Source organism: Triturus cristatus, chromosome 1_2 (genome assembly GCF_964204655.1).
Source record: "Triturus cristatus chromosome 1_2, aTriCri1.1, whole genome shotgun sequence".
Classification (NCBI taxonomy): Eukaryota; Metazoa; Chordata; class Amphibia; order Caudata; family Salamandridae; genus Triturus; species Triturus cristatus.
This window is the reverse complement of record NC_140580.1, coordinates 1,082,424,711-1,082,437,142: the sequence shown is the minus strand read 5'-3', so window position 1 is coordinate 1,082,437,142 and position 12,432 is coordinate 1,082,424,711. Positions and strand designations below refer to the sequence as shown.

The 12,432-nt window shown below is 44.7% G+C and overlaps 1 protein-coding gene across 2 annotated transcripts in view; it reads left to right on the top strand.

Annotated features, from left to right (window-relative positions):
* LOC146868705 (uncharacterized) overlaps positions 1 to 11,013 on the top strand; it is a 44,994-nt gene extending 33,981 nt beyond the window's left edge. For both annotated transcript variants that reach the window (XM_085613394.1, XM_085613404.1), the window contains 2 exons: positions 6,863 to 7,666; positions 9,462 to 11,013. In XM_085613394.1, the coding sequence (XP_085469520.1) occupies positions 7,228 to 7,666; positions 9,462 to 10,537 (1,515 nt within the window). In that variant the 5' untranslated portion in view covers positions 6,863 to 7,227 and the 3' untranslated portion in view covers positions 10,538 to 11,013. The remainder of the gene's footprint in view (positions 1 to 6,862; positions 7,667 to 9,461) is intronic.
* Positions 11,014 to 12,432: the final 1,419 nt, after the last annotated feature.

Here is a 12,432-nt window from a genome sequence, read left to right as displayed (position 1 = left end):
GGTTGTTTTTTTTCTAACTTCTCGTAAGGGTGCTATTTTGTCCAATATTTGATGAATTCTGGTTTCTATCCGGATGACATTATTACCGATAGGTTCATTGTCTGGTAGGGAGACGTCTGTCTCGTGAAAATGATTTTGGAAGTTGGAGTTATTGATTAATTTCCAAGCTCTCTTAGAGGTGAGGGGGGTGGATCTGGTCTTAACGGGTTTGCCAGGAAGTTCAAATGAAAATGAAAGCATGAAATGGTCGGTCCATGACAGAGGGAGAGTTTCCTTAAGGGTGGTCGATTCGATGTTCGTAAAAAAGAGATCCAGGGTGTGCCCAGCTATGTGCGTAGGGCCATCGACTAATTGTTTCAGTTGGAGGATTTCCATGTCATATTTGAGCTGTGCGACTCCAGGAGCATTAGGGTTTTCGTAGTGGACATTGAAGTCTCCAATAATCAGGTAGTTTTTGTGCTTTAAGCACAAAGGGAGTACTTGATTCAGGAGTTTAGCGCTGAGTTTGATTTGTTGTCCTGGTGGATTATAGACAACTGCGCCCGCTAACATAACATAATTCTCGGCGAGAATTTTAAATGGTAATAGCTCATGTTCAGGATCCGCATTAGTTGTATCCGTTAGACAAGTTAGGTGGTCCCTGAAAATTACGGCGACTCCGCCTCCTTTCTTCTTACTTTGTCTGTTTTGTGTTATTATTTTATAGTTGGGGGGGAGGGCGTTGGCTAGGTCTGGAGCACTGACATCGGATAGCCACGTTTCTGTGACAAAAACTAAATCTGGCGTTTTTGAGGATAAAATGTCCCATATGTCTAATGCATGCTTGGGTAGTGATCTGGCATTAAAATATAGACATTTTAATTCATGCTGGGGGTTAGTAGGGATTATGTGAGGATCCGTTGAGAGTTGACCCAAGCTGGTCCATTGACATGAACGGCATGAGATGGGTCCGTAGGATATGCCTGGGCCGGTTTGGATGCAGTTTGTTGTTTCGATAGGTTTATGCAGGGCAAGTAAATCGCTACGGTTGTAGCGAATGGTGGCTACCTCAGGTGCGCAGGAACCTACAGGGGATATAGCCCCTGGTCCCGGTCGGTCGCGGACGGGCGCAGACGGGCTTGCCTTAGGCGCGCCTTCGGCGCGCAAAAGTCGCGCCCGCTGCGCACGTCCGCTGCGCTTCCTGGCAAGACACATGCTTTATGTTGGCGGGTCAGGAGGTTGGAGGGGCGTGTCCAGCCGAGGGGGCGTGTCTCGCCTCTCCCTCGGGCATGGCGGGGATCGTTGCAGCGAGTAGCGCTGTTTGAGAAAGCCAAGTGATGCAGGTAAGTGAGATAAAAACACAGTATTACAGGTACAGGTTTTAAAAAGTGAATAGCCCTGCTCCCGGCTTTCCGCCTCAGGAGCCAATCTTTAATGATATATGCTGTCACTCACACTTTGACAGAGCCAACAGCTGAAGTGGGCTGATCCAATACTGTATGCTGTATAGGCTATAGTTGGTGAGTGAAAAATGGGAATGATAGTTCAATGGACAAATGAATGAACAGGGCTGATCCAAAGCCCCTCTATTTAAGTATATATGTATGTACTTTTCATTTATGTTTTTTTATTACACAAGTCCAGCCAAACAGCTAAAGCAGCCCCTAGGCAAAACCTAAAAAAAAGTTTTACTTTTTTAAAATATATTTAGTTTGAGCCTATCAGACAACTCAAGCTGTCTGGTTGGAAAAGACTTGTTGTCAGCTTGTCAGACTGCTTATTGCTCATCATTGGTTGACATTAATGTTACTCTTGTTTGCTCATTTCTTATTTGATAGCTTGCCTTGTCCATCTTGTGTCTATTCCTCAACTGAAGCATAACCTCCCACTACTCACTTTTAGGGAACTTCTTTTTTCTTTCCTGAAGCACACTACAAAAGTGCATGTGTTTTCCAGCTGCCTATCGTGTGGTTCTCACCACATCCCCTGTTGCTCTCTCTCTCATATCCAAATCCTTCTCTCCCAGTCCCCCACCCTGTGTTTCTCTCTCTCTTATCCAAGTGTTTCTTTCCCCCGACCTTCCCTTCCGTGTTGCGCTCTTCCTCAGTCACAGCATCCTCTCCGAGTTGTACTTCCCCACCATCTATGTGCTTCTTTCCGCTTGACTCCTCTGTTACTTGCCCCCCTCAATGCTTTAACTACAGCACCCGCTTTACTGATCTAACTGGCGTACACCGTCTTCGCTCAGTGGATAAAAAAGAAATGCAAATGAAACTTGCACAAATCAGTTAAATACATTGGTGCTGTATAGCACCACCAAAAGCAACTGGGAAAGCTAACCAGTCCCAAAGGTGAGACCTATCAGCTTTGCCAAAGCTCGCTTTTCATCTGCTGCTAATCTTTTAATTTGGAGCCAGGCTACATGAGAACTATACCAACACACACCCTAATCTGTCGGCACTTCCATTCATGTGCCCATCATTACTCTTCTCCTAACTGAATTCACATGGGTGTAACTTACCTTGAAGGAAATACTTTAATAACAATTTCGCATTGGGTGATCACCAGTTGTCATCTCGCTCCACTGTTGGTCCACAGATTACACTTCAGTGACTAAATATATTCAAATCTGCGTGTACGCTGTGTCAAGTAATTTTATCATACAAACAATTTGTGGAGAGAATAAGAATTTTAATATCCTGTTCTCAAATTGTACTGCACACGGCACTTCTGCTTTCTCTAAATTAACACTTTGAAGTATTAATGAATGAACCCATACAGCGCTTAATGTAACTGGGACCAACTTTCAGCTCCAGCAGACCAAGAACATAGCCACCACCCAAGAGCCAGATAAACATGCACACACCTAAGACAGGTGCAATACAAACATTTTTATTTAGATCCTCGAATACGCCAGGTGGGAAATATAGAGGCAAAACAGTTCATAATCAATGTCCTTTCATTGGCCCCCAAGCACCTTCAGACCCGTATACGTGATTAGTTTGCGCTTTACAAATACCGGGTTATTATATGGGCGATTTTGCATGGGGGTTGCGGGGGTAGGGGAGGAATGAGCTTCTGAGCTTCCAACACAAAAATGTGGCTAGTGTAGACACCAAACTTGGCATGGACATGCACCCTAAATTGCATTTGCAGGAAAGGGGAAGTGGATACCGAAGGATTTTCGTGTGTTAATTGGCCTGCAACTACAACCACACCTGCCGACAGGTGCATGTGTCACAGAAAGCAATGCAAGTTTTTGGAAAAGAAAAGCATTCCATCGTTACCCGACCTACCTAACCGGGGTTATTTCCGTAAAAGAGGAACTCAATAACAGATGCCACTTCCAGTCTTCGGTAATGTGAAGGCTACGTCTGGCTCTCACGCTAACACCGGCAGTGAGGTATTTTTGTGGGCGGACATCATTGCTCCGGTGTGTAAGGCTTCCATGTCTGTGTATTTGAATGGCAGATTATTAGAGGTTCATTTACTACTATATCTAAACGCGTATGACTCTAGTCCTCTTTTATACACCACATAATATAAACTGAATTATTTTGCGGCACTTGGGCCTTCAAGTCGCCCAGCTCCAGGTCATCTACAATGGTTTTTATCTGCTCCTTCACCGTGGTCTTGGAGGCTTGCTCTTCTGCTGGGGGAGAAGGGGTCCCCTTGGATGTGGCTGACATCCTCTGGATCCAGGTCAGCAGTGAAACCTCGGATGCGGGTGGCGCTCTGCTCCGCTGCTCTGCACCCGGCTGGGTCTGCCCCTGTCCTGCATGGTGTCTGGCTCTGCCCGCTGTGCGCTGCCATGCACAGCTCCGCTCGCAGGCTACACCGGTGCCCGGGCTGCTGGTGGCAGACACTTCGCCTGCGTTACTTGAATCTGCTGGAGCGGGGGTGTCGATAGGAGCGGGATGCAGGGGGTGCCGGCGGTAGAGGCGACCACTGGAGCTCAGGGTATGCGGGCGGCTTCCCACCGCGCAAAGGTGGAGGGAGAGAAACACAGGCGCGGCCGAAACGCAAACAGCAGCATGTTTATTTTAGGATCGCGCTTTAAAGTGAAAGCGGGATTCAACAAGCGCGTGTCTGCCTGTAGTGTGAGCACGCGGTGGGAGCATGTGAGGCAGAAAAGAGACACCCTGGCCGTGTACATCGCCTGTCCATGCGCGCACATGGTTTGTCTCCCTTTGCTCACTAAACCCACAACAATAGCCTCGCCAATGCGAAGCAGCGCATGCGCTGCGTTCACTAGGTGAGACCTAAAAACGGCTCACCATGAAAGATTGTCCTAATGCTTGCATAACTTTTTGCGTTAATGCCACAATAAAAATTCTTTGCGTAATTTAACCATTATATTACCAATGATCAAGTTATGCTGTGTCTTGAGGGATGAATAACCTACGTTGCATAGTAACAGAGTAACATAATAGAACCAAGGTAAATGCCTCGATCTGAGATCATCCATAGGTTTTGCAGCAGAGGAAGACCACAGTTTAAGCCAGTGTAAGCGAGAGATGACCCAAACCGTATATTGTAATTTTTCTTGTTCAACTGCCAATTGTACAGGGCGTGATGGGGTCTCAATTAGCAGCCAAGAAGTCATTAAAAAATACATTTTCAAGAACTTGTCTCTATGTGCAATTTTAGCATAAGTAAGCAACTCATTTGAACAATACAGTAACATCAGCAATATACACACTATTATTCTTGCTCACATACTGATGCAGTTCTGATGGTGTTTATCATAGCTATAAAAGATTATGTTCTAGCAGTGTTTGCATTAGCCATACATTGGATGACTCAATCTCAGCACCACCATTGCTGGTTCTGGGAGCTATGGCATATTATCAGGTACTAAATTCCGGGGTCGGATCTGGTTACTATTAAGGTGTTCTCTCTGCATGATGTGTTTTAAGTTTGTTTGACAGCACTTTCTCAAAGAATGAGCAATAAACATTATTATACATCCAGATTTATTTTTTATTTTTCTAGACACTGGGTGCAGAGACATTTCCATTGACTTGATAGACCTGCCAATGCCCTAATCTTAAATAACATTCATAAGCAGGACCGTTCTTTGAGAGCGAGATTCTTTCTATTCAGCCAAATTGCCTGGGAGCTCCTGGAAGTCCAGCAAAATGTCTGACAAAAACTCTGGATAAAAATAACTTTGTTCAGCAATGAGAATTTACCCAACTGTTCACTTCTGAGGCAAGACGGTTGTTAATTCTTTAAACGTGTAATGACGCCTTTCTAGTACATTTGATAACACTTGTTAAACAGTGCATTTTCCTACTGCAAATTCAATTCTTGAAAAACACTTGCAAATGCCAGAACAAGAACTTCATATTACATTCCTCGGTCTTCCCAAGTCATCTGGAGCTCTGCATATTCCTTTAATTATTAGTCGTTGAAGCTCAGGCGTGTATTAGTGCTGTAACAATATGTTCGTGTAACATCAGGAGGATGTAGTTAGTTTTGTTTTTTAAATTGCGGCTCCTGCACTCACGTAATATTTACAAGTCTGCTTGTATAGCAAACACCCATCTGTAGTAAAGATCAATTAAGCCGGGTGATAAATGGGGAAAAAAAATAATCTACTTCATAACATTTCATACTATTACCTTTACAGAGAAAGATTTATTGTTGACGGTTGACAACTACAGTGCATTTCCTAAAAAGTGAATGAATTGAAGTTGGTAGCCTGTTTAGGGATCTGAGCACAGTCACTCTTTTATACAGTAAGTATTCAGTCTGGGACCACCAGCGATGCTGTTGTTTACTGTGTGTGGAGAGGGCAGATGCCACACCCACTTTTGCTGCCCTCCTGTGTCTCAGCCCCCAATCCCACCCACTGTCTCTTAACAGGCGGTCATTCGAATCGCCCCCTCCTGTGATTATAGCTGGTGATCTCTTGCATCTCTCCTGGTCATTCTATGTCATGTATTTCCCCATAGCAGGAAAACTGCAGTAATTGACTATAAACATTCCTCTTCGCTGTACCCCACTGGTGTCCCTTCTCTTTTGATGGTGTCTTTAAAGACACTGGTCCGTGCACTCACTACTCTCAACTCTTCACTGAATTCTGACTTCTCACATTCACCCAGTACCATCAGGCATGTTTTGTGTTGGTAGCCGCCAGGTTCCGCCTGTGTTGGCCACCACCATCTTGTGTTTCGAGAGATGGTCCGGGTGTTGGTGTAACGTGGTGTGATACACAGCGTCAACATCCACCAGGATATTGAGGAGAAGCAAGTGGTGAAGTTGCAATCATTCCTGATTTGTGTTGTTTCTTTCCATGTATTTAAGACCAAAGTTCTTGCCCCTTGACCCACATTACATCCTGTTTCAAGAGGTTTGCACAATTTTACATTATGTAGGTGGTGGGGCAACTTTCCCTCCGCCACCCTTTAGGAATGTGGGCAATGGTGGTTGAGATTGTTGCTGGAGGTGTAACTTTGTGCAAGTGTGGGGTCTAGTTTAGGTTTTATGTGGAGCTGGGTGGCGATGACCACCTTGGCTTGCTTGTTTTGGGGACTGATAGTTACTCTTGGGCATCAGTGGTCAGATTGTAATAGAGCAATGTTTATTGCTCCTTTTGTTAGCACTAGGTATTCAATTGGAATGATACATGAAGTTGCAAGTATAATGGTTCTTAAGATTCTGGTCAAAATTTACACCCCTCTAGTGGAGTGTGCAGGTGCCGTGTGCAGTGATAACAGCTGATCACTATAGATTCTAAAACTCTGTATGTGTCCTATCTTCAGCCAGAGGTTTGAATGCAAAAATTGTTTGATTTATCTTTATGCTATAATGTCATGCTACTTCAAGGCACAATGAAGAAGAGACCATTAAAAACTGTCTCCTATTTTTCCAAAAGGTGCCAACCTCAAATCTGCAAGCAACTGGCTGGACCCCTGCACACATTTCACCAAGGTTTCGACTGTGCTGGTGGCAAGAACTGTGCAGGAGCTGAGCTGAGCTGACCGGCGGAGTGATGACTTCCCTGCTGCCCGTACACCTGCAATGCCTTTCCTGTCCATTCCCTTTTTTTATTGCCTAACCACCCATGTGCCTGAAGAAGTTGTTGCATAGAACCTTGCCAGCATACTAAACAAACTTTTTCCAAGGCTGCTTTGCTATGTAGAGATCCTGTCTCATTTCCAGACGTACAGAAACCAATACAGACTACTTTTACCCCTTCCTCTCTTGCCAGGCCTCTGCCTACTGCCGTGCCTGCTGACCATGCTGCGTTCTACAGGGTACAAGAATAGTATGAAAACTGCATCTATGTGGGGCAGGCTGAGGAAATGGAAATTCCCTGATTTAGCCCTGGAGGTGCTGATCGAATCAGTCCTTAACAACCACGAGAGGCTGTATGGGGCTCTGAGTACAAGCACGTCTTTGGGCCAGAAGACTAAAATCTGGAAGGACATCAGTGAACAGGTCAATGCTGTGGACATTGTACAGCGCAGCGTGCCAGACCTCAAGAAGCGCTGGTATGACTTCAATAGGAAGATCAGGAAAACAGTAGCAGCCAACCAGGCACAGGGGCTTCCGAGTGGCGTAAGCGAGGACGCGTGTCTCACAACACTTCAGGCTAAAGTCTACGCTGTGATGCTTCCGACACCCACACAAAGCTCCGATAGACCAGACAAACGACACAGCCAGCAGCCATACACAGGTAGGTAGTGCAAAAGCACATACCTCCACACAAACACTATGATCCTACTCTCAGAAAAAGTCAGAGCCCTGGGATGTGCAATAGACCCTAAGAGGCGAGTCATGTCTACCTCATCACTGTCACGAATCTGGACTACCTCTTTTCTTAAGTCACTCGCTCTCTATCTCATTACAGAATTGCATTCGCAGAGAGGGAGTATGAAGCCAGAGTAAGATCCGTAAGAAAAGATGCAGAGAAAGAACATAAACAGAGGAGAGTACAGTGTGCAACACAGCAATGAGGGAGGTGAAAGCAGAAATGTGAGGCTCCTATGCAATGTCCCCATTGAGATCCCGTATACCTAACCACTGCATAGGCAACGAAGTGAAAGGCTTTTCTCTATAATTCATAATGCGTCTCTGGAGTGGGAAATAGACATGTGCACCATCCTTGTGGATGTGAGGTGCTTCAGCAGTTAAGTGGGTCTCTGACTAGCTGAAAGACTACAAACAGCATTTCATGCCCTAAGCGTATTGAGTATGCAAAACCCTTTGAGGTTGGACCAGGAGTCCGTCACATAAAGTATGATGCCGTGAGACCCTCACGGGTGAGTATCCGCGCTATACAAACTCCTGATTGATTGATTGATTGATTGATTGAAAATATTGACATGGAGAGGAAGCAACAATGTAGAGAACTGGTAGGTGCATTTCAAACTCGCAAGGGTGTGTGGAAGGATTATTTCAGCTTTTGAAAAGAGAGTACAATGGAGGCTCATCTCCTCCAAGTTGCTTGTCCCTGTCTGCCATTTATAACCGTGTATATGTCACCGGCATCCTGTAATTTCTATGGAGTCCCACAATGTCCTTTACCTTTGAGACATCTTGTAATAAGTGAGCTTGTTGATACGAGCTGGTCTTATGCAGCATCCCGTTACATACTGACTATTGATGGAGGCATAACGCTCATGAAGAGTACATCTTTCTTTATGCACAGTGTCATGAACTGTCCATTGACATCCCACCCACAGTATTCTATCCAAGGTTTTGGGTTGCTCTGTACCCATCTATACCTAGGCTAAGTGCTTAATGTACAAACACAATGAAAGGCAATGCTGTTCTCAAGAGGTCTTCCTATGTAGTTGGCCTCTCCAGTCCACAGATGGACTGAAACTGTATAATACATCTATAGTCCTAGTTCCTGCGGAAACATTAGTCTGTATAACAGCCAGCAGTGCAAAACGCAAACATAACCGTATTCAGTACCCCGTATGCCACTCAGACTTTGTATTTTGGAAAGGGTTTTGACCAACCTTCTTTTTTGCCACAATCGTCTTCTTGTGTATGTTCAACATCACTGTATTACTAATCTTAAGTCTGTTATGGTAAAAAAAAAACATGATGCTCCAGGCTTGGTATAGGCATGGCGAACTCAGGATATACACACACAAAGCATAGTCGCTAACATGCCTCACAAGACGCCAAAACGTTGAAGGGAGCACAGTCAGGAACTTGCAACAAACGACACGGGTGACTGCCTCTCTAACACCCATAACGTTTTGTTGAAAACTTGAATGAATTATAAACATATTAGATCTATCAATGCTTTAGTCATGATGTCCCATTTACTGTTCTTTACTGTTGTCTTTCATAGACCTATACCACTGCAGCCTGCTACTTAACAACAATGAATATCTAAGTCTTGCACAAATAACACAAAGCTACGAGTGCACTAATACATGGTGCATGTTGATGTGATGGGGCCTGTCATGCATAACCGACTATACACTGACCCCAGCCATGTTTTCTTCTTGCAGATATACCACTTAAAATAGAAGTGAAATCTGAAGAGAAATCTGAAGAGTGGGATTTGGGATCTACCAGCTCACTGGATGAAGATAAACACAAATTACCATCAGGCATCACTCTGGAGAGAAAGCAAACCAGCAGTGTTCAGCCATCTGCAAGGGTACCTCCTACCCCAGTCCAGGTGACATCAGGAACATCTGTCAGTCTTCGCAGAACGCGTTCACAGGCAAGCATGCCACCACATTGCTATAACTCATACCCAGATGAAGATAGCTCAGTAGCTGGGCTTCCATCAATACTGTCATTGGATTTCACTCAAGCACACCACCTGCCAGCCACAACAACAGCCTGGGTCCACCCCACTATGGCTGCCAAGGAGGCAGGATCGGATCAGTCTGTATCTCCCATAAACATGCAAGAAGAGGAGGATGAGGAGTTAGATTATATGGCAACAGTTGACCCTTCCCAGGGCATCGGTATCCAGCACCAGCATTTGCAGTCTCATCAGTTGCAGTGGCTTGCAGTCGTGCAACGCCAAGCTGATGCACTGGAACGTGCCGCAGCTGCACAAGAGCGCCAGGCTGCTGCAACAGAGCGAGCAGCACAAGCCCAGGAACGTGTGGCCGCTGCACAGGAATCCGCGGCAGCCGCACAGGAGCACTCTCTTTCGGCAGTTCAAGAAGTAGCCCGAGTTGTGCGCCTTACGTATGCCCAGGTGAAGCACATCAACATGCACTTAGGCAAGGCTAACCAGCATGCCATTCCCCACACCAAGGTTCTGGAGGGGTTGCAAGCTGCCATGAATGTGCAGGGCCAGACTGTCAAAAAGCAGGGTGTATTGATGAGAAGACTTTCAAACATGACCCAGAAAATAGTTGCCCCCAGTGAGCATCATATGGTGGGCACAAGTCAGAGCCCTTATAAACTTGTTAAGAATTTGGAAAGGAAGGAGAAAGTCTGCAATGACTTGTCCCCTCGTGTATGCAGTGAAGTGAGCACTGCTAACAACACCTCCGATCCATCCATTCTCTCCCCTATCATTGGAACCATTTCATCAGACACCACACAACCTTGTGGCCAATAACTCACAGGCACCAACGCCTGGCAGCGGTGTCTCTCCAGCCAGCACAAGGAGCTGGTGCATTTAAAGATGGCTGGCAGTGCACACACAGTGCTCCCTGCACCATTGGTCTGTTGTGTGCTGACAGTCTTTGACTTGAAGAAATCAAATGGACCAACCAAGACTTGCACTGACATTTAACATTCTGGACTTAAACTCTCTGCACTCTAAAAATGCAAAACAAAGTGTTTTTATTTTCTTTATATCTGCTCTCTGCAACCCATGAGGGACGGCATTGAATTCCATAAATTAGTTTCTTATATGTCTCTGCCCTTTGCAACCAAACTGGAAACACTTTTGCCCTGTGCCGCAAACCGGGTCAGCCAAGGGCTGGTGGATATTTTCTGTACTATGCATTCTAATAGCTGTAGCTATGGCTGTCATTATATTCATCAAAGTATTTCTTTTGCCACAAAAGGAATAAAACAACATTGGCTAAAGATGTCTGTGTGTGGTATGTAAGGCAGCCTGCCCGCATGTCACTTTATACACACTGCATGGTATGGTGAGCTGCCAACATCATTCGCATAGTTTGAATTATTGTACCTGACGTTTTTTTGACTGGTAGTCGTAGATAATTCATGCAGGGTTTTGAGTTACAGAATAAAGGTATAACTCACCATCAACCAATTAAAACTGGCAAATTGTCAATATGAGTGTTGAGAGCATACCCCAGCGGCAGTATTTATCTGCAAGCACTTCTCCGTCTGTGGCCACAGTGACTAAGAAGACCTCTTGCTTGCATCAAACTACTAAGTCGCCAAACGTTCCATTAATATCAACCAAGAACTTTGATGCACTCTCTTATTTTTTCCGGCAAATACCTAATTAAAGTTACCGTCAGTGTTATTATGTTCTAATATGCATATTTTTATTTCAACAGACAGGCAGAGGTATATTGCTTCTCATTATTCAATTCAAACAACTTTATTCGGTTTTAGCATTTTAAAACCATTAAAGTTACCAATACATAAAAATCCATTAAAATATACATTATTCATCACATAATAATCCTAATCCAAGTGAAAATCTTTAAAATCAGAGTTAAATGCACAATCCATTCAGCCCTTTAATCGAAACAAGACCTAGCCTTTACAGCAGATTTCAGGAAACTGAGGACAAAAAAAAGACATTCTTCATGCAACATTTGTAAATAAATAAGCGCTGGGCGAACCTGCTTAAAATTCGACATCTTTAAAATAGGGAAAAGTTTTCCAGGGAACCTCATAAAATTTACAGAATATCAGAAAATTTAGCAAATCCTGTTGAGACTCATGGTTGCAGCCACAGAGTGCTAACAACTGTCCTCTACGGCTCCCCGTCGCACAGCCAACAAAAGATGAAAAAAGCCCAGTCGAAACCTAGTCATTAAAAATTATTTGTATGTACTGAAAAACCGTAGTAAATAAGGCTTGGTCAATGATGTTGATTTCAGCATTATAAATTTCCACACACAAGGCTTCCTCAGTTCCAATTCTTCCCTCTCTAGTTTCCGTATGGTGATAAAGGACACTCTTATCCACTCCAAATCCTTTTTGGTTATTGACTCGGGATTGGTGTACAATTCCCCTCTTCCTAGACGTTCAAAACTCCTCTTAACGTATCTGAGCGAAGGTGTGCGGTGAGCAAGGTCCAGAGTCTTACACTCTTTCAGTAATAGTCGATTCAATGATAATCCTTCACTCAGCCAGATTTTCAACCGAAATGTTAAAGGGCGGAGGGCCAGCATATCGCTCAGGTAGGACACCCCCAGTTCCTCATCTGCCACAATGTTAGATGTACCACACGACTCACCCAACAAGCGCTTCGGGAATGCATTCTCGGCCACTTGTAGGGTGTCTGTGGAAACGTGCCCCCAT